This window comes from Lissotriton vulgaris, chromosome 4_1 (genome assembly GCF_964263255.1).
Source record: "Lissotriton vulgaris chromosome 4_1, aLisVul1.2, whole genome shotgun sequence".
Classification (NCBI taxonomy): domain Eukaryota; kingdom Metazoa; phylum Chordata; class Amphibia; order Caudata; family Salamandridae; genus Lissotriton; species Lissotriton vulgaris.
Window position 1 is genome coordinate 1472929358 of NC_141691.1, and position 25710 is coordinate 1472955067.

Sequence of the window (25710 nt, forward strand, 5' to 3'; positions counted from 1 at the left end):
AGCGGATTCATTGAGCCACCAAAGTCGGTCTCCCATGAATGGGAATTGGATCAGAGAACTCTCGAAAGGATATTCTCTCGTTGGGGCACTCCTCTTATAGACTTGTTCGCGACCCCAGAGAACAAGAAATGGCAACTCTACGCAAGCAGGTATCTCCATCGAGGGTCGTTGGGGAATGCCCTTTCGATAGCCTGGTCAGGCGCATTTCTTTACGCCTTTCCACCGATTCCTTTGAAACCAGGGATACTAAGGAAACTCAAGCAGAACCCTGCACCATGATTTTAATAGCTCCAGCTTGGCCCCGCCAATTTTGGTTCACAGAGCTCCTCCTTCTGTCTCAGGGCCAGCAGGTTCTCCTACGTCCCATTCCTACCCTGCTGACGATGTCCCAGGGCCAAGTGATGCATCCGGACCCGAGCTCTCTGCAATTGACAGCTTGGCTCCTGAACACCGAGAGTTCAATGCTTTAGATATGCCTCAAGATTGCAAGGACATTTTAGCCCAAGCTCGGGCTCCTAGTACAAACAAGACTTATCGAGCAAAATGGAAGTGTTTTTGTACATGGTGCCAGAAGGAAAATCTTCACCCTTTTACTTCGGCTCCTCATAAGATCTTACCGTACATAATGTCTTTGGCAAAATCAGGTCTTCACCACTCTTCCATTAAGGTGCATCTGGCAGCAATCTCTAGGTTCAGACGTACAACCTCTGGTCCTTCTCTTTGGTCAGCAAGAGTGATCAAGCAATTTCTGAAGGGTCTATTCAGAGTTTTTCCTCCGGTGAAACCTCCTCCTCCGATTTGGCAACTCAACTTGGTCCTTGCCCATCTCATGAGAGCTCCATTTGAACCAATCCATAAAGCTGACTTGAAGTTTGTGTCATGGAAAATTGCTTTTCTTCTATCGATAACCTCAGCTGGAAGGGTTGGGGAACTTCAAGCTCTCACGATTGTTGAACCTTTCTTGCAGTTTAAAAAGGAATCTTTGATTTTAAGGACAATTCCAAAATTAATACCAAAAGTCCCTTCGGATTTTCATCTAAACGAGACTATAGTGCTAAAGTCTTGCTTTCCTCGACCTTCATCTCTAGCGGAGAGGTCTCTTCATACTTTAGATGTCCAAAGATGCTTAAAGTTCTATCTTCAACGTACAAAGGAAATCAGAAAGACATCACAGCTTTTTGTTGCTTTTGGTGCTCCAAGAAAAGGTTTACCCCTATCAAAGTAGGGGATATCACGTTGGATTGCCAACACAATTCTTTTCTGCCATCAAGCGGCAGGGAAGCCGCTGAAAGGACGGATCAAAGCTCATTCTACGAGATCAGTGTCGTCATCTACGGCTCTGTTCTCTGGTGTCCCTATCAAGGACATTTGTAGGGCAGCGACATGGAGCAGTGCCCATTCATTCACGAGACTCTACTGTTTGGATTCTTCCACAAAGAGTGACATAGCAGTCGTACAAGCGGTCCTGAAGAATTTATTCCAATGAGCGGTGAGCTTTCCCTTCTATCCCTCCTTTCTTTATTGCACATTTTGTATTTCATATTATTGCCTATCTATTGTTACAAGGAGTTTTGACTATTTATGAGAATGCTTGTTCTGTATATGCTGATATGCATAGGACAAAATGTGCATTTGTTGTTTACTGCTAGCTACTCTGATACAAAGCATGGGAATCTATGAAAGTCCAATACTGGGGCAAACAAGGTACTTACCTGTAACTTTGGTTCCCCAGTATTGGTAATTTCATAGATTCCCATGCGCCCACCCTCCTCCCCTGGGAAAGCTCAGCCTTCAGCGGAAGTGGTTACAGTTACACAACGGCTACGAAAATCTGAGGCTATGAGGCTCTCTCAGGAGGGTTCTATGGGGTGAGGCTATTCTGATTGGTTGTTGCAACTTTTTTTGTCTCTTTTACAAAAAGAGGCGGATAGGCTACAAAATGAGATGAAGCCTAGGCCTAGTTTTCTCTTTTGTACCTACTACTATAGTATTTATTTATTTTTTACCGAGGCTCCCATTCCGACGACGGGGGAATGATACAAAGCATGGGAATCTATGAAAGTACCGATACTGGGGAACCGAAGTTACAGGTAAGTGACTTGTTTTCTTTGTGCGTAATCCAGATTGGAAGGTGTCCAGAAGGTTGATTTTTTCCAGATGATCCGTGAGTTGGGTGTTGATGGCCTTTTTCAGGACTTTGGCTGGAAAGGGGAGCAGAGAGCTAGGACAGTAGTTCTTGAGTTTGCTGGGGTCAGCAGACTGTGTCTTGAGAAGGGGTTTGACTTCTGTATGTTTCTATTCCTCAGGAAAGGTAGCATTGGTGATGGATGCATTAAAAATGGTGGTGAGCTTGTTGCTTATCGTCTTGCTCTCAAAGCGGAAAATGTGGTGGGGACAAGGGTCCGAGGATTCTCCTGAGTGGCCGGAGTTCATGATGGCTGTGGTGTTCTGTGTGTTAGGCTGGTCCCAAGTGATGAGCAGGTGGTCAGTGTTACCATCTGTGCGATTGAGTAGGCTGAGTATGTCAAAGGCAGTGGGTTGAGGTTTGACATTTTCGTAGATGGTGGAGATCTTGTCATGGAAGAAGTCTGTTTGGCTGTTGCAGAGTTCTTGGGAAGAGGTTATGATGTTTTTGGTGGTTGAGGGGTTGGTGAACTCTCTGATGATGTTGAAGAGTTTCGTGCTGGGTTTAGAACTGGCTTTGATGCAGTGGGTTAGGGCTCTCCTTTTCATTTCTTTCAGGAGTGGGTGGCATTGGTCTTGAAGGTGACTGTCTGTGGGCTCCTTGCGGTGTGCCATTTCTTTTCTAGGCACTTGCAGTTGCGTTTCATGTTTCTCTTTTCTGTGGTGTACCACCTGGCCTGTTCGGTGGAGCTCTTGGGTTTGGTGGGCTTCATAGGGGCCAATCTGTTGGTGCAATCGGTAATCCAAGCGGAGAAGTTCTTGACAGCCTTTTCTATGTTGGTTGCGGTGTCAGGGTGGGAGGTGTTGAGGGTGTCGGTCAACTGGCTCTCTGATGTTCCTGCTGCATTGGGTGGCTTGGTGGTGGTGCAGGAGTATCCCGTGATGGTGAAGTGGACGATGGTGTGGTATTCCCAGGTGAGGTGGGTGACTTAGCTGTATTCTCTGTCATTGGCAGTGAAGATGGGGTCTTGCGTGGGTCCTGGTTGTGCATGGAGTTGATGGCTAGCTGGGTGAAGACGATATTGTTCATGCTTTCCAGGATGTTGACTGTGTTGGAGTCATTAAGGTCGTAAAGGTGAAAATTGAGGTCTCCGAGGAAGATGTGCTTGAGTCAATGGCAAGCCGGCGATGAATTCAGGGATGGCATTGTGGGGCAGAAGACAATCTTCTAGGACTAAGAGGTTTCCTTCGAGAGTGGTGGTGATTCACACAGATAAATGCCACATACAGTTTCTTCGTGAAGAAAATAGGAGTGCATCCACTCTTTACAGCTCTTCCAGTCAACAGCAGCTCTCTTAGGAGGGGCCTTGCAACATGCCATGTTCCTGTTCGCCTCCTACATTTCAGAGATTGACAGCGCTAGAGCAAACAGCCTAAGCTGGTGTGTCCTCTCAACATGACATTGAGAAAGTCTTTAGGAAGGCTTTAACACTTTCTGTAAACCCTGTGGGTGCAGAGGGCCTAAGGTCTCCCGTAACACTGAGCTTCTTTCATCAATGTTTTCCTTCTTGATTGTCATAGCATCAACAAAAACCATAAGTAAACTACAAGCTGTTTCTGCTTCTTAACGTTTCCATTGAGGCAAGATTGTCCTCTCAATTCATCCTTTATTCATCCCCAAGCATGTTAGCAGAAAGCCCAAAGCTAGCTGGGGAAAAGGCAGGGCCAGACCGGCCATAGCGGGCATTTGCCCGGGAGGCTGGAAGGGTATGGGCCGGTTCTGGAGCGGTGAGTGGATGCTGCAATATCGGCCCCCAGTAACAAAAGCAGCAAGGCTGTGGATGGTATTGTTAAGCAGCAGCACTCCATGCTTGCAGGCCTTGATACTTCTAGCTACAAATTACTCAAATTTTGAATAATTCCAGGCACCAGACTGGAAACTGGGATTTTTTTTCAGCAGCGCTCTCGGTGTACCAGTATGTGGCACCAGATGACTCTTTGTTGGCTTCATACCATCCTTGAAGTAAGGGAGCAGAGTTCCATTTAAGCGCCACCCCTGCGTGTTGACATCTGTTCCTTTCTATCTGCACCCGTCAACTCCGATCAGAAACTGTGCTCCTAACAATGTTGCTTTTTTGGTGACTCCAAATTTATCGCAGACATTATGCCAAGGAAAATGTCTACATTCAAAGCAAAAGTATTCATGCTGTGCTGAGGCTGCAGATGTCGATCACTGACCCACACAACAGGTACTTGGCTTGGGTCAAAGTTGTGTGATAAGTGAGCCCTACTGCACCTCAAGTCAATCAGGGAATGGAAGGCAAACCTTTACGTTGCCGACCAAAGAAGGGGCACATTCAAATAGAGGTCCCTCTAAAAGTCACGTGCCCGTTCTCTGTCACAAGGCTGGTCATGCATGAAGTGCTTCTCCAGCTCAACATATTCTTGTAAGTCAATGTTATAAATGCAACAGTCAAGTGGGACTCGTCCCCATCCCTCCACTCCAAATCTGTCCCGAAGTCACAAGGGTGTCACTTGAAGGTTCCAGCATCTTCTGACTGAGCGGGTCCGACATTGTGTCCCGACTCACCCCGAATATCCTGTACGGTCGTCCACCCCACAGTACATAGCAGCTTTAAAGGAGACTACGGGGGCGTGGCCAAGATAGCGAGGTGAGCGGTCGCACTCTCCGCGAGCTCCCGCGAACCTAGGCCCTTGAACCGCTAATCATTGCAGATCTCCCCCCGACCTGCTAAAGATTTGCATCGGAGGTTGGGGAGCACTCAGCGACACTGCCCGGAGCACTGGGCGATCCCGGAGCCTGCAGCGGCGAAGCCCCAGGAGAGTGCCGGAGGCAGGGGCGGCACAGAGGGAGGGCCGAGAACCGAGGCCCGCGAAGAACGTGGAGACACAGAACCCAGGTCGGCAGCGACTCATGGCAGTGCGGTCTGCCCAGCAGTGGATGTCGGATCCTGCCTGACTACCCAGTGAGGCCCAGCGGTGAAGGAACGCGGGGGAGCCGAAGCAGGTGCCTCGGCGTGGCGCCGCTACGCAAGGCCGGGGACGCGGCCTATCAGCAGGCCCCCGGCTCAGCGGAACCACCCCTAGCCTGCTGTTGATCGCGTCAGGGGTGCGGGAACACCTGACTGGTCGCCCAGATGCGCCGGGTGACCCCCGAACCCACAATGGAGGAGCCCCGGGAGAGCAGCTGAGGGCAGTGACGGCGCGGAGGTGAGGCCGAGATCCGAGACCATCGCACCCGCCGGGGACCAGAAGTCAGGGCCTGGGGCGGAGCAGATCACCTTGCAGCGGGAACAAGGCCCTGCCGTGCTCCCCGGTGGACCCAGCCGGGGACAGGAACCAGCCGGACCAAAACACGCGACCCGGCATTGGACCTACACGCAGGGCCGGGGACGCGGCCTACAAGCGGCGCGGCTCCGACCCCGGCGTGAAGCAGGGCTGCGACGAACCTCGCTGGGGGTGAAAGAGGAGGCACACGGCCAGAACGAGTAGGACTACAGAGGACGGTTCGGGCCCTGGAACAGCGCATGTACGCCACCGTGAAGACGCAGCGGGCCCGGATCGACCTTGCTGGGCAAACACGGCCCTTCAACATATGGCCCGGGGACGATCGGTCACAGCAATGAGCCGAGGTGTAGACAAGGCCCCTCCATAGCTGACTAAGCGACCCTGGTGGAGGTAGGGCGCAGAGCGGTTTACCGACAGTGCCCGAGGCCTAGGTGAAGAGCACTACGGACATTGGCAGCAGTGGAGCGTCGGACCAAGACGGACCGAGAGGCCTATGGGTCTGCTGGTGGCAGGGACGGCCGGAGAGTGACCGTGGCTGGGGCGAGGAGTCCTTGGGAGCCTGAGACGGGTCTGACCCGACAGCAGTAGGCGCCTGGTGTACCAGGTACCCGAAGAAACAGCGCAACCGGCACGCGTTGGGAGGACGGTGGTGGGGCACAGGCGCGCTCACTGGAAGAGCCCTGCTGCGGCCGCCCTGGGGCTGGTACTAGCCGCTGCCATACGACTGGGAACCGGGAGCGAACAGAGGGCCCAGAGGCGGAGGTGAACGGACCACTGGGCCCGTCGATAGAAGTATGTTGGGCCCTGGCATCATAGGGAGTCGGCGCTCCGGACAGGTGACGGTTTCTGAACGGTACTGATCAAGGCAGCTGGCCGACGGCACGATAAGACCCTAGACAGGAGGCCCCAGCTTCTAGAATGGCTGGCAACAGAGGGGGCAAGAAAGGAGAACGGACACTGCCGGAAATGCTGACTAAGGACCCCGCGAAACAGTTTAAGGGACAGCACTCGCCAGGCCCTTCGAGAAGCTCACATGAGGTCGACAGAGGGGAGCCACCGGTCACCAGATCCTTCCTGGAATCTCTTTCCAGTTCTCTTCGGGACGATTTCCATACGCTGAAGCAGGAGGTAGCCGGAGAAGTTCGGGAGGTACGGAGAGAAGTCGATAGCCTTGGTGAAAGGGTGGCAACCGTGGAAGGAGCGGGGCACACAAGGGATGAGGAGATCACACAGCTGCAACAGGAGGTGCTACGATTGAGGGATCAACAACTGGATTTTCAAGCGCACAATGAAGACCTTGAGAACCGGTCCTGGCGGAACAACATCCGGGTCCGGGGAGTTCCTTCTAAAGAAGAAGGTGAGGACACTGCTGGGTACCTGAGAGAACTGTTCAGGGAGATTTTAGGTGAACAGCAGGACTTCCCTATCAGAATTGACAGAGCGCATAGAGTGGGCCTGACGCGTCGGGCCTCGGCACCACCTCCTGATATCCTGGCCTTTCTTCCTGACTTTCCGTTGAAGGAACGGATCCTCCTTGAAGCACGAAAGCAGCAGTCACTACACTTCCGGGGGCACCAGGTTGCTTTCTTACAGGATCTGTCGGCAATCACGCTCCAGAAACGAAAGGCATTCAAAATAGCGACAGACTTTTTTAGAGAACACGGAAAGCAATACTCTTGGGGCCACCCTCTCCGTCTCATCTTCCGATGGAAGGGAGCCCTGCACCAGCTTCGTTCCCTCCAAGACACTTGCGGGGTACTAGGAATCACTGCGACTGATGAAGATGCGCCCACCCCTCGCCGGAGACGCACCACCAGAGACGGCTGGCAGACAGTCCCTGAGCGGCGATCCTCTGCATCTTCCGCACGACCAGACTCACCCACTATCCGAGCCGAAATGGACAGCGCAGTGCGGGAGGTGGCCAGAGACACAGCCTCTGGTGATGTTAGCCTGAGAGTACTCCGGGGGGAGATCGACACAGCCTTCTCAACAATTTAGGTTCGGGGGTCCTGGGGGAGGGGGGGTTGGCGGGCGGGTGCCTAGTGGCTGGACGTCCACTTAAGTAACTTACCACAGACTTGTCCACTGAGGACTGGACTGGGACAATGGGGCTCTGGAATCAGTTAGGGCGACGGGGTGAAGGGGAGGGGGGCAGTTGGGGTGGTTCTGAGTTGGGGTTGAGGGGGGGTGGCCAGGGGGGAGGGTCGAGGGAGTTCTGGTAGTTGGGGACGAGGGAACCGGGAGGGGAGGGTGGGTCGTCCAGTGCATGACACAAGGCTCCACCGTCCGAAGAGAGCTCATATACCCTGTCCTGCTCAGGCAGGAACTCTACGCATTCATTTTCATTGTCCCACATGCCGCCCACGACCCTTAAGATTGTAACCCTTAAGGGGTCTGAATAACCCGATCAAGAGACGGGCGGTGTTGTCCTTACTAGAGAGCACCCAGGCAGATATTTGTCTCCTTCAGGAAACCCATTTACTGCCCAGCTACTGCCATAGACTTCGCTCACACAAATTTCCGACACCATTTTTCTCTTCCAGCAACACTAAGACCGCCGGAGTAGCGATCCTGGTGGCCCGACACTTTAGGGGAGAGGTCCTCCACAAACATGCGGAACACAAAGGCAGGCTACTGGCTTATGGATTTAGGATTGGGGGTATTACCTTTACGATTGGGACCCTGTATAGCCCTAATGAACAGCAGGAACGCTTCTTACGATCGGCACTGGTAGACATCACGGCCACGCAAGACAGGCATTTTGTCATTGGTGGCGACTTTAACATGGTCTTTGACTCGTCCCTCGACAGGTCCGCACAACATTTCCCGCAAGCAGGAGAGTTCTCGGCCGGATGTAAAGCACAGATGGCAGAGGTGGATCTCCATGATCTTTGGAGGTGCGAACACCCCACTGAAAGGGAGTATTCAAACTACTCCCACGCACACAAAACGTACGCGAGGCTAGACCATCTCTTGGTCACGGCCCCAGTACGAGCTCTGGCCTCGACAACAGAGATGGGAGTAATCTCCCTGTCGGACCATGCCCCGTGTCCACCACGCTCTGTCTGCCACCGGTGTCCCATCCTCCCAGGGTTTGGCTCCTCAGAGATACCTTATTGCACAGGAAAGCCGTGGTGAAACATATCACGGACACTATTAAGGACTATCTGTCCCACAATGATAACTCTGACACCTCTCTGTCGAGACAATGGGCGGCCCTGAAGGCTGTGCTCAGGGGGGAGTTTCTGTCCCTCTCCTCAGCTGAAAATAAAGAACGGCAGAGCAAGAGGGACGAACTTACCCAACAGGTCCGCGAACTTGAACACATACACCGCCGGACGGGGGCTCCTCGAATATGGAGGCAACTCACAGCAGCGAGGAAACTCCTGATTGCCCTGGATATGGACCGAGCGGAGTATGCCGCGCTGCGACTTCGCCATACCACCTATACTGGGGGGGGACCGTTGTGGTCGGTTGTTGGCGAGTCGCCTCAGGGTAGCGCGCCAACGACAGATGGTGAAGGGGGTCACCGACCCCACGGGGACGATGGCCACGGAGGATGCCCGAATTGCTGAGACCTTTCGCAAGTTCTCTGCAAATCTTTACGCTGGGGATCCCCCGGACGAGCAGGCGACAGAGGCGTATCTGGCCTCGGTCGCCCTTCCCTCCTTGGCCCCCTCGCAGGCAGAACACCTGGACAGAGATATCCGGATCGAGGAGGTGATTTCCGCCATTGTCAAGCTCAAGCACGGTAAGGCCCCGGGACCGGACGGATACACATCTCTTTTCTATAAAACATTCTGCCCGTCATTGGCCCCACTCCTCACCCGTCTGTTCAACTCATTCGCGGACCACGGTGCCATTCCACCGGACCTCCTGCGAGCCTCTCTTACGGTTATTCCTAAACCCGGGAAGGATCCAACGCTATGCGGCTCGTACAGGCCGATATCCCTTTTGAATGTAGATCTTAAGCTATACACCGGGATTCTTGCGGCCCGACTGGCACCCCATCTGCCGGGCCTTATAGAACCAGATCAGGTGGGATTCATCCCCGGGCGGCAGACGGTGGATAACACAAAGAGGATAATTCATCTCATTGAGAAGGCCTCCTGTATCCCCGGAGAGAGAATGATGTTGGCGGTGGATGCCCAAAAGGCGTTTGACCGAGTACACTGGCCAAATCTAGAACAGGTCTTGCAGAAAGTAGGTATAGGTGAGAAATTCCGTTCCATGATTTTTAATTGCTATAAATTCCCGACGGCGACAATGTGAGTGAACGGATACAGCTCACAGAGTTTTGACATCGAAAGGGACACTAGGCAGGGATGCCCGCTCTCGCCCCTGTTATTCGCCCTTTAAATGGAGCCCTTTGCCCAGCGGATACGTACCAACACGGCGGCCACGGGGGTGAGGCTTGGGGGCTTCACACACCATAAGCCTTTATGCGAACGACGTTATTCTGTCGCTGGATAGCCCCCGGACTTCCCTCCCGGCATGCTTGGAGGAGTTGGAATCCTTTGCCGCGGTAGCAGGCTTCAAGATAAATGTGGGGAAGTCTGTGGCCATGGACTTGTCGCTTACACCAGCCACTAGATCTTATCTGCAGGGCCTGTTCCCGATGCTTTGGTCGTCGGATCTGGTACCCTATTTAGGGATCCAACTGGCCCCCACCCTACCGGCCATGGTGGCAGCTAATTACACCACCTTGAGCACCAAGATCCGAGAGGAACTGGGATGGTGGACACACAGCACTCTTTCGTGGCTGGGCAGAATCGCTGCGGTCAAAATGACGATCTTACCCCAGATTTTGTACCTATTCCGGGCCTTACCGCTCCAGCCGCCCGCAGGGTGGATCCAACAGACGCAAGCAGATCTTGCGCGCTTTATCTGGCAGGGCAAAAAACTCAGAATGAAAAGGACGCTCTCCATGCTGGCCCCAGAGGCTGGGGGCCTGGGGATACCAGACCTCCGTAATTACTTCCAAGCGGCACAGCTGCGCTATCTGGTGGAGTGGAGTAGGTGGGAATCGACAAACACTGGCTCTTCCAGGACCAGGCGGTGGCGGGCCGGCCCCTGCAGGAGGTGCCATTCCTGCGCCGAGCTCATCGTCCTGCGAATTTATATGCTTCCTTCGTCACCAGGGTGCCCCTCAGGGTTTGGGATGTCACCAACATAGTTCATAATCTTACTACATTCCCTTCACCACTCACGCCGCTGGTCGACAACCCTGACTTTACCCCGGGGATGGAGAGAGGGGCCTTTGCCCACTGGCGAGATGCCGGGTGCCGAGCACTGTGCCATATGTACGACACGGAGGGGGTCATTCCCTTCACACGCTTTAGACAGGAGTACTCACTCCCGGAAAGGCTCCGGTACATGCAGGTTCGCCATTGGGCGCTGCACCCACAGGTGTGGGAGGCAGCTGACAGACGATTGCTCCCTTATGAGAAGTGGCTCTTATCCCGCATGTCGGATGCGAAACTAATTACGGATCTCTATAAGCTATTACAACCGCCTTCTTCACACTTCTACAATCCTGGGAGGCAGCGTTGGGAGAGGGAGCTAGGCAGGACACTGAGCCACAAGGAATGGGAGCAGATATCATATAGGGCAAGGCATTCAGCATACCACATGGGACTCACTGAAACAATGACCAAGGTTTCAACCTACTGGTATTATACCCCGGAACGAGTACATGAAATGGACCACCATAAGGATAGCACTTGCTGGAGGGGATGTGGGCAGGTGGGCACACTGACACATATTTTATGGGACTGTCCACTCTTAGAATCCTACTGGAAAGAAGTGATAGATGACATTGACTCACATTTCGACACCGAACTACCACGCTTCCCAGCATACATAATACTAGGGCTCCCGAATGGGCTGAGATACCCCCTTAGGTCTCGCAGAGGCAGACAGATAGCCATTGCATTAGGCTCCTCAATACAGAATATTCTTCTACACTGGCGCACCACCACGCTTCCCTCTTGTCACTGGGTGGCTCCACAGACTATGGCATGTGTTAGGAATGGAGAAAATGTCACTTACAGTAGCAGGGGATATAGAACAATTCGATGATCTCTGGCAACCGTTCCGGTCCCTGCTGCTCACTGAATTCAGGGAAATCACCTGCCCAAGATACCTCCGCCTCCTACGGCTTACGACACCTGAAGATCCGATTTCTTGATGAACACTGCGCTACACCCCTACATTAAAGAGTGGCCGAGGGAGATGGCAAGGGACTGGCCTACGCACTGGACGATGGCAAGGGAGGGGGGAGGGGATGGGGGTTGGGGAGTTGAGGGGGGAAGGTTGAAGGGGGGACTGTTATATTAATTGCAACACTGCTTATCACTATATGTCGCTGCGGTCTGGTCCTCAGCTGAGACACCATGTGAAGAAACTAACGCCAGAAGTGCGGTGCTAGCCGCGGTGACATGAACTTTTATTTGCTATGGATGCTTGTCTCCTTTCTTTTTGTGTTGTACCAATAAAATGCTTTAAACCTAAAGGAGACTATGCTGCAAATCTTCCAGATGCTGTTGATTCTTTCTGGCCTGCCTTTGGTCCCCACAGAGACAAGGGACTTCCATTTGGGCTTCTGCTGGTGTCATTGCTCTACTGTGAACTACGTGGAGGGGGCTGTGGAAGAGTTCAGACACCACATCACAAAGATTAAAAAAATAAGTGATCTTCTTGAACAAGTAGATGTTGCTGGTGGCGTCTTTGGTTCTGAAAATCAAAGCTAGTAACCAGAAATTGGATCCATTGAAGATATGTGGCTTTGGTAACCCTCCTGGAGTCACAAATAGACTATAGAGCTGCTTGACAATGTGGTGCGGGTTTTCCAAATGAGCAATCTGGTTGTCTTCTTTTTCAATGGTTTTGTGCCTTTGAAGGTGGCAATACAGTTTCTTGACGTCAGAAATATTGTGCAATGATAGACCACCTCTGTTGAATTTGGGATGGTTGTGAGAAGTCTCCTCACAAAGGGTCGCCTTCCTGGTAGAGGCAGTGGAGAAGTCACTGTCCTGGTCAAGGAGACCACCCTATATCAGTGCAAATTACAAACTAAAGCAACTGAAAAAGGCAGATGTAATGCTACATGGGGCATGAGTACATCTGTTCTGAACCTATGCCGCTTGACATTAAAAAAAACCAGGAATTACAGGCAGATGACCTGAACTGGTGGCAGGAGGAGGTGCGCCAGTAACCGACTAATTTCCCATTCTGTGCATGCATGGCTCTCCACTGGTGCATATTGGCCCACAAGTACCTCCTGGTATACATGATCATACAAGATGCCCCTCCCCCCCCATCCCCCCCTGAATATGAAACAAGGGGTGGTCATCTGCTCCATGTGCTGTACCATCAAATGGAAGGTAGTCCAGATTTAGTTAAAGTGAAATAGTAGAGGTATGTCAGTGAAGAGAAATGTTGATAGCTGGCTGCCTTCATAGGCTGCCCGCCTCCCTGCTGCTTGGTATGGTACACTTAGCGTTAACCTATGGGAGTCTGGCTCTTTTGTTAGTCTACATAATGAGCTGACTTGACAACTGATAGAACTGCAAACCTGTTGTGCAAAATCACATCTTCTACGCAGTAATTCTGAGTGGACGTTAGTCTAATGAGTAATAGTAACAGGTTGTGCTTTAAGAGAATAATTTGAAAATCACCTGTTTAGACTGACTTGTACATTTTACTCAAACAAGTAAAACAAAAAAGCAAAGCAAAATTTGCATGCCTAGTCCGTGAATATCATTTTAGTGTACGAAGATGATATCACGTACATACCAGTGTATTGTACCCAGGCCATGTGCACTGATGTAGTCCACTGTCTATGCATACCCAATTTACAATGGGGCGCACACACATTTACTCATTATCAGCTAGATTCATGAAGCATTTTTGTGGGCGCAAACGGTGCGAATCGCAGAATTCAGACGTTTGCACCCGCAAAAATTGCATTTGATATTCATCGTTGGGTTATGTACTCACAATTTGAGAAATCGCAAAAAATTGCGATTTCTCAAATTGCGATCGCATTTAAGGAATCTCAATTTGAGATTCCTTAAATGCTATTCATGACCCAATAAAAAATTGCAAATTCGCTATTTTTTCCCGCTATTTACCGCGAAGTCAGACTTCGTGGTAAATAGCAAAAACTGAGGAAAATGCAATTTTGTGCATTTTTCTCAGTTGTTTGTTACACACACACATGTCCTTTGGACATGTGTGTGCGCAACATGCGTCTAATTTACATTTCAGGGGTGCTACAGGGTGTCCTGTGGACACCCCTAGCACCCTTGAAATCGCATCCTTATTTGCGATTAGCAAATTGTTAATCGCAAATAAGGAATTACTCCCCATTCATTCCTATGGGCCTTTAGGCCCCTAGGATTGAATGGGGAGTTATTCCTTATTTGCGATTAGCAATTTGCTAATCGCAAATAAGGAATGTGTAGGAATCGCAATTTATTTTGCGATTCCTACATGAATCCCGTTTTGCGAGTCTGTAATAGCGATTCCTTATTTTTCGCTATTACAGACTCGCAAAACATGCCGATGATGAATCGGCCTGTATGCCCCTTCCTCCACTTGTCAGGACAGACCATGTGCAGGGCAGACACAGGGAAATGTGCAAGGCAGACTGGCCACGCATCTCATCCATGATATCATGGAAAACCATGAGTGGAACCCAGACTGGCAGTGGGCGTCAGCAGTGATACCCTGCGAGTGCTTCCTAAGAAGATTTCAGGGCCCTTATACCTATTTGTTTTACAAATTAACTCAGCGTAAATTACCTGAATTTAAGCAAAGAAAGGAAAAGATAAAGCAGAAAAAGAAGCAAAAAACGCTATGTTAGGCCACCACACACAGAAAGACTGAGCTTGAGAATAGAAGTTTGCAGCCCAAAAGAGGATGCAGCCCAAGCTGCATTCGTCTATGAAGAAAAGTATTTTCACTACATAAAAGGGTACAAAATGTCTGGGAAGATGAGAGGGCCAGGACATAAGAGCACAAAAGTTTTCTTTAGGCGTGGCATTGTTTAGGAGGAAACTCAAAACCTGGCTCTTTTTGCAAATCTGAGCCTTTTCATATTCAGATCTCATTGCTCGCACCAGGGCACTTCTTGGAGTAGCTGTGCGTAATATCAATTGCGATCATTTCATGTATCATAACAGGCTACCTTCACTGTTGTAAATATGTAAGTGCGCATTCAGGGACCTTTGTGACTATAGCTTGTACATCGTCCAACAGAGCACAAAGCAACTCGAGGAAAGCATCGAGGAAGCCAACATTTTATCTCATTAAGGAAGTAAGAATGATGCAAGCCATGGTAACGTAACTGATTTCAGAACGATTGAGGAAGATTACTATCAAATTAGCTGCCAGAATGTATGATGAGAGTGTAATCTGTCTGTGGGGCATCCCTGCAAGGCCCAATCCTGCCAACTGGCATGGACAAACACCATCCCTTGCAGGGGAGACACTGAAAGGTCCTTGGCCTCAACCTGATTGAAGAACCCAGATTTTAAGGGTACATGTGCCAGATAGCCAGTGGCTCATGAAACCACTGGCATGTAGATCCAGGAGGCTTTCTGTGACAGCAGCGTGTCCTCCTTAGGCACACAAGAGCGCAGAGGATGATGAGGGGCTGCCATAACCGAACCTTTCCTTGAGTAAGCATTAAGTGAATGATGTCCAGCAAAGCATCTGTAAGGGCTACCAACCCAGTAAGCGGAGTTCATGGCATCTGGCACAATGTTAGTTCTACTCTGTGAAGTGGGAACAGGACCAGCTCCTACACATAGGCCTACAATCATTGGCACACGCCTCACATTTAATGCCTAGCCTGTCCTGTAAGTAAACCCACTGAGTTGCTTTGGCGACGTTGATCTCATCCTTTCTCACATGATGTATGTAGCAACTCACCGATCACTGACCAACCCTTCCAAAGTAGGTGTTGAACACGGCAAGGGGAAGATGAATTGGCCGTGGTCGGAAGAAAAATTGACCCTAACAGGATGTTTGTGAGAGTTGTATTGTATGTCACAATGTAGATAACTGTATTATCAACCTGCACCTTCATCAGGGTCACAACATATGCCTCCCCACTATATTATAACCTGGTAAGCATGTGTAAGGAAGTATAGATTCGCTGTTTTAACCTCCACCTACATACCTTGATAACAGCGTGGTAGTTATTACCGTGGTCGACGTCAAATAACAGCCCTTTGTGGGTAAGCCAGTGCTACCTGGAAAGGACATAGCGAATGTATCCACGATTTAGAGTGGGATTGAAAGAAACAGTGCTAAACTAGAAGAGTGAGAGGCCAGGCTTTCGGTTCTTTGCGCATTACTGCCATGACTTTGCCATTTGGAGCCCATGTATGCACGTAAGAACGCATGGAAAGTCCTTGCAAAAGGCGTCGACTGGGCCTCTCTATTGCTGCATTAATTCTTTCTCAGAGGCAATGAAAATAAGTGCAAACAAAATACACAAATCAAGAGACAACAATGAAAGCCGATGTTAAAAAGCAGTGTATAGACAGTGCATGGATGCCGGGGCTCCTAGTGCATATTATTTCTGGTAAAACCGATTTTCCCTGCAGAATGGCACCGTTGCTGGGTCACTGGGTCAAGGGGGGTTGTTCCACTCCCTGAAGTTCATGTGTGCCTTTGTAGATAAAGGCTTAGTTGTAATCTAAATCACAACGTAGTCACTCTTATTACAGGAGCGAGGAAAGGTCCAATTCAGTTATCAGAGTGAGATGTTCCAGATAGCAGCCTTTATGACGTTGTATTTCCCTGCACTTAATTGCCTGCGGCAGCAGTGAAAGGTCGGGGCGCGCGAGGACCTTGTACTGTACTGTGTCCCGCAGGTATGAGCTGTTTGGAACAGAATGTGCTGCATTGTTTGCTAAGCCAACATACCTTTGTCTCCTCAGAGTTACGAGCTGACGAGGGTGCTGGGCCAGGAGGCGGGGCCGCTGAGCTGTTACCTCACCCCTGCCGCCGGTCACCCGAACAGCGGCCCCGTCCTGGAGGAGCTGCCCCTTCTAGAAGCTGCAGGAAGGTGACGGAAGGCGACACACACAGTTGTACTTTGGAGCAGGTGTTTACTGCCTCGAAGCCAGGACCAGTACAGACGCTGCCTTGAGTAAAGTGCCGGAAAATGGAAAACTACTACAAGCTGCTTTTACCTCGTGAAAAGTGGATCTGGCTATCGAAACATACCTCTCGTCGCTTCAGAATGTACCAGACACATTTTAAACTATTTGTAAAAAAGTCGATATATTTTACCTCGTAAACAATTAGGAAATTAGTCGAAGTTTTTTACGTGTTGCCTTGCATACAGTAGGGGAACACATCTAATTGCCAAGCCGAAAGCACTTTATTGAACTTCGTACTTCTTTAGATATAATTGTATAAGTGCGCAAGAGCTTTACTGCTAGCTTTATATATGGGATCGGGGGTATTCGCGGTGAAGAGCATTTTAAATGTTGTTTAACTTTGTCATGCGTGTTGTGTTGTTTGTTTCACAATATATTTATTTGAGAAGACCAGGCTGCAAATGCGTCTATACTCAAAAACTCTCCCATGGAGCTAAGCCGTCATGATGATAACATATTTTCTTTAAGGCACATTAACTTTGTGTTCTGTTTAATAGTTACTTTTTCAAAGTAAAGATATGTGTAGTTACCTGCTCATAATGCATTGAGGAGTTTGGTTAATTTTATTGTAAAGGCTTGATGCACGGCAGTTTACTTTATGTACGCCCAAAACATGTATTAGACGTGCCTACTCACAGTCTTAAGGAGTCTTGAGATACCATACACGTCAACATTTTAGAAGAGGAAAGTGGTAGATTAAAAAATAATTGAGAAAATGTATTTCCCTCATTGACTTCTATTGAAGCAGAGACAATGTCAGGCGGGAGACAGCCAAAATAAAGCCATTTTGGCTTCAGAAATTGGTAGTCTCCTGCCTCATTCGGGTCTATTGGGATATATATATAATACTCAATTGCAATTTACTTTTGAAAAATACTTTTCTGGTTGCATCCTAAAATCCTCAACTCCTGCTTGACGTTACCCCGGATTTTGGGTCTCTCACTCTTCAAAAGAAAGCTCTAAAGTAAAGAGACTCATCATGATTGTCTTTGTATTGTCATACTTGGGGGGGTTAACACTACAACCTGGTTACTGCAACTCGTTGAGTGACATGACCCTTTGTTGTACAACATCGCCACCTTCAAGTAGGTTATGAGGAATTTGTTCATGACACACGCATACATGCAGACAGTGGATAATGAGTTACCTCATCTAAAGCAAGAATATAAGGATCTCCTTTCTTATCTAACCGCACTCAGTCAACTCGATCTAGAAACAAACTGCCCTGAAGAGAAACATTCCTGTTTGATTTGTAACTTGTAGAGCACAAACATTTGCCATCTTGGCTCTAAAAGACCAAACACTTTGGTGACAGGAATAATAGAAAACAAAGATGTCTCGTCATCTAATTAACAATACCGATAGGCCTTCACTGCTTTTCTCAATGAGATACGAGAAATTATGGATTTGAATTTCTTAGGCAGCGAATTCCACAACCCGGGCCCAAGATAAGACAAATATACCTGCCTCCCCCCCCCCTCCCATCCCCTCACCCCCCAGCCTAGATCACATAACTGTAGGCATATCAAATTAATGCACAGCATAAAAGCAAAGCAGTGTAATCAGTTTAGAATTAGTAAAACACATAGCCTAAGAAGATGTTTCATTACTATAATACACTTTATGCATAAGCCAAAAGAGTTTTATGCGTTTAACTGTGAGCCAATGTAGTTCTGTCCTGGGTTCTGAAGCATGGTCACGTTTCCTCAATCCTCAATTAAAGAAACTGAAATATTTTGTATTTTCGGCTGCTGTTTTCAACATCCCATTAAGTAATCGCAAATAGAGGTTGTTGCAATAGTCTAATTCCAATAGAGTGCGGGCTGCTACTACTAGATATTGGGTCTGCAGGAAAGACAGCATCTTCCTCGAAGACTTTTAAACAGAGAAACAATTTATTTATTTATTTATACAATTTCTAAAGCGCAGTACCACCTAACAGGCATCTTGGCGCTAGTAACTCCGAGACCATATCAACACAGGAGGGGTCAATGCGCAGGCCTAGTTCTTAGGGAATAGCCAGGTTTTAAGGTTCTTTCTGAACGCGAGCAGCTCCTTGTTTTGCCGCAGTTCAAGAGGTAAAGTGTTCCACAGCCTGGCTGCAGCCACCCCAAAGGTTCTGCCCCCTGCTCTAACTTTGTTAAAGCGTGGTACTTTAATTAACATTCCTCTCGAAGAGCGGAGCTCTCTGCCCGAAACGTACCACTCAAACATTTGCTGAAAAGAAGTTGGTCCTTTTCCATGCAAGGCTTTGAATACTAGACACAGAGATTTAAAATTAACTCTCTGTGTCACGGGCAACCAGTGAACTGCGTCAGTGCTCCAGAGGCAGAGGTCCGCCTTGACCAGCCTAATACCAGTTTAGCCGTGGCAGATTGTACCCGCTGTAGCCTGTCTAGCAGAAATTTAGGGGACCCAAGGAGTAAAGCGTTACAATAGTCAACCCAACTAAGTATGGTGCTACGTGCAATCAGGGCGCGGGCTTGATGTGGTAAAAGGGGAAAAATCTTCCTCAGAGAGTGCATAATCCCCAGACAACAGCTCACCACTTTCCCCACATGCACCTCCAAGGAGAGGTTACAATCAAATGTAACCCCTAGGTTACGAACTATTTTTACCGGCTGGCCGGGGTTGGGGAACTCTGGGGGCCACAGATTCGTGGGCGGCCCTTCCCTGTTCTTATACGTTTCAAAATGCATCAGTTCAGTTTTAGCAATGTTAAACTGTAGGGAATTTTCCTTCAACCATTGTGTCATATCTCCTAAACATCTATGAAACCCTTCTGCTGAGATGGATTGCTCTCCTTCCAGGGAGAGAATGAGTTGCGTATCATCAGCGTAATTGATGACTTTGATGTTATGGCACTTGATGATCTTCAGCAGGGGTCTCAAATAGACATTGAAAAGAATGGGGCTGATGGCCGAGCCCTGAGGGACCCCATGTGGGACAGGAGTAAAGGCAGATTGGTAAGGAGGAAGGGATACTGCTTGCTGTCTCCCCGAGAGAAAGGAGTGAAACCATCTAAGGGCCACTCCCGTGACTCCCGCCTCACTCAACCGCCTCAACAAGATGTTATGGTTGACCGCGTCGAAGGCGGCAGACAGGTCCAGCAGAATCAACACTGCTTGAAAAGGATTTTGAGAGAGACCCCTTGGTGCCAGGGGAATAGGGTACTGTTCCACAGTATAATCAACGTTTTCCCTTGGCTGAATTATATGAGAACTAAAGCCCAAATACTAGTCTTGGACACAAGCAAATAGAAGTACAAACATAAACTTGAACAACTTTCTTTGTATAAAACTATATAGTATTTTATTAAAACAGTAATCAATTCAGGGCCACATACACAAAAAAAATTTAAAAATAGAGTTTAAAAAAAACTCTACACATAACTCATAAAAACATCACCACATAATTGTACTAAAATTCATGCACAAAGCATATGTAAACAGCATTAATAAAACAATTTTTCGTTAAAGGAAGACCTACTCAAATTAATATAGAAATGAGAAATGAGGGAGAGAAGAGAAACAAACACAGACATTCACAATTTGTCATTCAATATTGCACATTAATTTCCGCATTTAACTCAAACCCAGACTCGACTTGTTTTCGTTGTTCTTGGGGCGAGTTCGGTTATTTAATGGAGGATACCAGGTGACAAAGACCGCCAGGCGAAATCGTGTCCCCAGAAAGAGAGGAACACCCCGCATGGACGGACGGATGTAACACGGACGGGTGGAACTTAAGGATCAGCCGGGCTCTAGGAACGCCAGTTCAATTCGGCGAAGGAACACGGTGCCCGTTTTAAACCACCCCATCCTAAAATCCGCTTACAGCTACCACTAGGCCACAACGTGGGAGCTGTAATCTCATTATACAGCGAGGGGCTAGCGGAGTGGAACGCAAGAACCACGCACAGGACAACAACAATTGAGGTGAGAAACACCCACCTTAACCTCTTTATATCCCCTGACCCAATTTAAAGATTACATGGTTGTCGACCAACATCGGGGGAGATACAATTGACAGACCAGGCAAAAGACTGAGTGAAGAATATGAGCAAACTTTCTCAAATCAAGATGTCCAACGCAGTGAACTATAAAATAATCATGTTCTAAGGATTTTTGTACAAAGGCAACCATCCAGTGCCAACATAGGAGAGTACAATATATAGAAGTCTTGACAAAGATGGCACACATCTAACGAGTCCATCGAAACGCGTCGACGCATACTGGTGCACAATTAAATAACCGAACTCGCCCCAAGAACAACGAAAACAAGTCGAGTCTGGGTTTGAGTTAAATGCGGAAATTAATGTGCAATATTGAATGACAAATTGTGAATGTCTGTGTTTGTTTCTCTTCTCCCCCTCATTTCTCATTTCTATATCAATTTGAGTAGGTCTTCCTTTAACGAAAAATTGTTTTATTAATGCTGTTTACATATGCTTTGTGCATGAATTTTAGTACAATTATGTGGTGATGTTTTTAGGAGTTATGTGTAGAGTTTTTTAAAAACTCTATTTTAAATTTTTTTTGTGTATGTGGCCCTGAATTGATTACTGTTTTAATAAAATACTATATAGTTTTATACAAAGGAAGTTGTTCATGTTTATGCTTGTACTTCTATTTGCTTGTGTCCAAGACTAGTATTTGGGCTTTAGTTCTCATATAATTCAGCCAAGGGAAAACGTTGATTATACTGTGAATCAACACTGCTGCCTGGCCCCTGTCTGCCCGCCTCCGAAGCTCATCCATTACGAGCACCAGTGCTGTTTCCGTACCGTGGGCCGGTCTAAAACCGAACTGCTCCTCCTCCAGATGTTTGGCCCGTTCCAGGTGCGTGGACAGTGTGCCACTCACTACCCGTTCCACTATCTTGGCTGGGAAGAGGAGAAGAGATATAGGTCTATAATTCTTCGACATTCAGGATCCAGGGAGGCTTTTTTAAGCAATGGCGTTACAAGTGCCTGCTTCCACTGGCTGGGAACCGCCCCTTCTGCAAAAGACTGGTTACAGATCTTACACAGCAGTGGGAAAAGTTCCTCCTGAATTCCTTCCAGTTTTTGCAAGGTAGTGGGTCCAAGGGGGAGCCTGACACAATACTTTCCGCTAACCTGCGAAAGTCCTCGATCTGGAGAGGGGGAAACTCCGAGAGAGCCTCCAAAGTATCCTCCTTCGAGCTGTCATTCCCTGTCGGCCCATTCCTATCCTCAATAAGGGCCAACTTTTCAATTGTTACCCTCGGAGGCTCTGATGTCTTCCCCAACTCCTCAATAATAGAGGCAACTTTATCGCGGAAAAAGTTGGCAAGATTATCACAGAGCCTCTGAGATGGCAACATGTCATTGATACAGCACTCAGGGTTTGTCAGAGTATTAAGAATTTTAAAAATACAGCGGGAACTATTCGAGGCTCTAAGAATCGCTGAGACAAAAAAAATCAGCCTTCGTTCTTTTTATGACCTTCCTATAGTTCAGTATTTTTGCTCTCCAGGCCTTTTTGTCCTCGATTAAATATTTCTGCCTCCAGGTTCTCTCAGCCCGATTACAATCAAGTTTTTTCAGTTCCTCCCCGAACCAGGGGGAAGATGGCCTTCCTTTACTCTGAAAGGATTTTCGAGGCACCAGTGAATCTAGGATCAGAGTGATCTTTTTACAGAAGGTGAGGTAATTTTCATCGACCTGAGCCTCCGGCGAAAAGCAATCTTCCACTGGAAACACCTCACCATAGTTTTTCCTCTGTGTCAGGGCTCTCCAATCTCTCCCCAAGAAAGTTGGGGAACAAGAAATAACTACTGTTTCCACTTGAAAACAGATTTCTGATCATCTAAACCAATACCCTGTGAAACAAGCATTTACAATGCAATGGTCTTGTCTTTGTTAAAGTTAGAGCTATTGGCATTGCAAATGTCATTTTTTTCATTTATTGTTTTTTTTAAACCGATAAATATATGGAATTGTCATATACAATGGCAATAGGTAAGCATTAGAGAGTAATAGCTTAATCTCTCGCAAATGTGAGATCTATTGCATTTGCACCCACACACACACAGCCACACACACACACACACACAGAACACCACACACTGAGCCCCACACACACAGAGCCCCACACACACAGAGCCCCCCCACACACAGAGCCACACACTAAAAAAGCTCAAATCATGAGAAAATGGGTAATATAATTTGCATAGAGCCGTACACAGCCAATCAAAGCGCCACCCATTCACGAAATCCTGAATTCTTTTTATAATTTATATTATTTTTCGGATCCTATTAATCAAATAGCACATTACTCATTTCTGTAATACCTCAACACTTCTTCCCATTAACTGTTTCAATCAGAATACCCTAGATTTCTATACGAACGCGAGGCGATGACAGTGCACTGCGGATACTGTTGACAAACAAAACTATGTTACTGCTCAGTGGTTGGGCATCAGTGACCTAGAAGCGGCAGATATGAATCACCACTCTGAATGATTACACATTTCAACTAGTCTATACGTATAAGATGAATACCTTCAAGATGGATGATAACAATACGCATTTTACGAACGCCGAACCAGTTTGATGTGTACGCCGAAATAGGGTCAATGCTTTGCTATTAATATTCAACAGCGAGCACAATTAATTTTCTTTGTCTTTAACGCCAGTATCTGCATTTCAAGTAGTATTAAGAAACTAGCGTATCAAATTTGCAATGTAAAAAGAAACTTGCATTTATAACAATCTGTTCAAGCAAACAGTAGGGAAAGCAAATATTTTGAGCGGTACACGGTAAAAAAACATGGTACGGGAATTTGTAGTAAACAATTCCTTCAAATAACAGCCCCGCCCACATTTCCTCAGTATGTTTTACAAAGCAGGATTTGATGATCTGATCATGTGATCACATCACCAGGCATTGTATCACAGCGGCCACCATGGTTACGTAGGGGGATCGCTGGTTGCACGTGTTAGGTAGGGATTGTCTCGGAGGAGGGGGGCTCTCCAGACGAACGCAAAACACAGAATTCTTTTATTTATGGATCCCAAATGAGAAAGGGCCCCAGTCCCGGTTTCTTCCATTACTGTGTTCACAGGGCATCGCAAAACGAATCTTCCACAAATGCAATCCACAGATGCAGAGCCTTGGACGTCCGCAAGCTCTTGCCCCTGCAGGCTGCTCATGTGAAGCGATCCTGACAAAGCAGTACGAGGTCTGTTTGCAAGAAACTGCTGAGCAGGCTGTGATCTAGGGGGGTATGACCCCGACAAATGACAGCCAACCAGGCTGCACCTCACACTTGTGCAGCCTGTCACTCAAGTGTAAAAACACAACAATCGTATACAACTGCCATACACATGCTCGTGATATTTGTCAAATATATCTAATAGGCATGCCATAAATGCATGCATGTTGATTATATTGTATTATAAAATACACAGAGACCAGTGTTTTTGAAAGAGGCAAGTTTGGAGTTACTACGAATCGTGCGTTTTGCCGACATTGGCAGCTGCAGCAAAGATGGAGAACCTTTGCGGCTGGGTGAAGTGTCCCGGATCCCGCATTGAAACATTGGGTGCTCAGCACTTGGCATGCTGTACATCAGCCTGGCACAGTGACATCGCCATCCCTGGCATACTGAGCTAGACAAGGATAATAATAATGGCTGGTGTGGCAGTGGTGCCGGGGTTTGCATGCAAGAGGTTTGGGGGGTGCACAATTTATGGACCGAGCAAGTCAGTGCAACTAAGGCACTTCAGCACAATCCAAGGCCTACCTATGTATTTCCGAGCCTGCTACTCGTCTGCACTTCGTCATGGGCAGTAGTATTTATTTGTCAATACCATCCATCAGGCACAGCTTAACACACTTCCACGTTGGCACGGCGAATAAATACATGCAGAAGACTAAAACCGTAGTGGGTGTACAGCTATTTCCAATACTATAAAATATGTAAAAAATGGTTGATTTTACTTTTGTCCGGGGCTGATATCAGGGTTGGAAAATGCACAAAGTGTAATATAGAGAGGAAAAGGGGTTAAGTTCCCAAAGAGAAGGCGCACATGCCCCCTCGTGCGCAATGCATTCCAGTGGACTTTCCCAGGCCCCCCTGCATGCTTGTGCAATGCTTTCTGAAGGGGAGTTTACCAAACGCGTTTGGTGATGCAGGGGGGAAGCCCCGCCCCCCCAGGAAGTGCCGTAGAGCCCCCGTCCTGCAGCGCTAGGGGCAGAGGGTGTCAAACTCACCGCCCTGGTTGCGGCCTCGGCTCGGGGAAGAAGGTGGGGTCGGAGCCGGAATCCTGACAGACTCGGACTTCCTCGGCGAAGAGACGGGTCACTCGTACTGAGCCCAGAGAGCGCCGCAGTCTCACGGTTGCCACGGGACCGGACTCAGGTGGAATGAGTGGGACGGTGATAGTCACTCAGGCGAGAGCCACGGAGCCCCGCCCACTGACGAACGACTGGACGTACAGCAGGCAGACCTTGCTGAGGCACTTGCACTCTCGGTGACATCGCAGAGTAGCCAATGAACAACAGGCAAGCCCGTCTGTCAGCCTATCTCAGAAACGTAGCACTCAACAGCCAATGAACAATGAGGAGTTCCAAGAAACCCCCTTGACAAGCCTCATGGAGCGATAGGGAACAAGCGCTCGCCATTTGCTCCAAGCCCCCTCCTTTAAGCCCCGTCCTTTTCAGACTGGGGGGAGTGTTTTTTCCTGATGATGCCACAGAGAGAAAGGACAGGAAAAAATACGCCCCTCAATCCGAAACGGACGGGGCTTAAAGTGACAGACAAAGCTCTTCTCCAATGGCTGCCCGCCGTTTAGGAAGCCAGTCAATGGAGAAGAGCTGGCTTGTTTAAGCCCCATACTAGAAAACATAAAATCTCCCCAGCGAGACCTAAAAAGGACCAGTACGAAGCATGCCGTCTCTCAATATTTTTCCCACCAATAAAATCTCTGTTTTACTTGCATTTAGCTGCAGAAATTATGCAACATCTAGGTTTGCACTGCATCAGGCAGTTGGATTTATTACTGGCATTGTTTTTTATTGATCTAACCAAAAAAGGAGCTGAGTTTCATCAGCATATGAGATGACAGACA

The 25710-nt window shown here is 48.3% G+C and overlaps 1 protein-coding gene across 1 annotated transcript in view; it reads left to right on the forward strand.

Annotated features, from left to right (window-relative positions):
- SPIDR (scaffold protein involved in DNA repair) overlaps nucleotides 1-17584 on the forward strand; it is a 2344543-nt gene extending 2326959 nt beyond the window's left edge. The window contains exon 20 of the mRNA XM_086965726.1: nucleotides 16389-17584. Coding sequence (XP_086821852.1) covers nucleotides 16389-16520 — 132 coding nt within the window. The 3' untranslated portion in view covers nucleotides 16521-17584. The remainder of the gene's footprint in view (nucleotides 1-16388) is intronic.
- Nucleotides 17585-25710: the final 8126 nt, after the last annotated feature.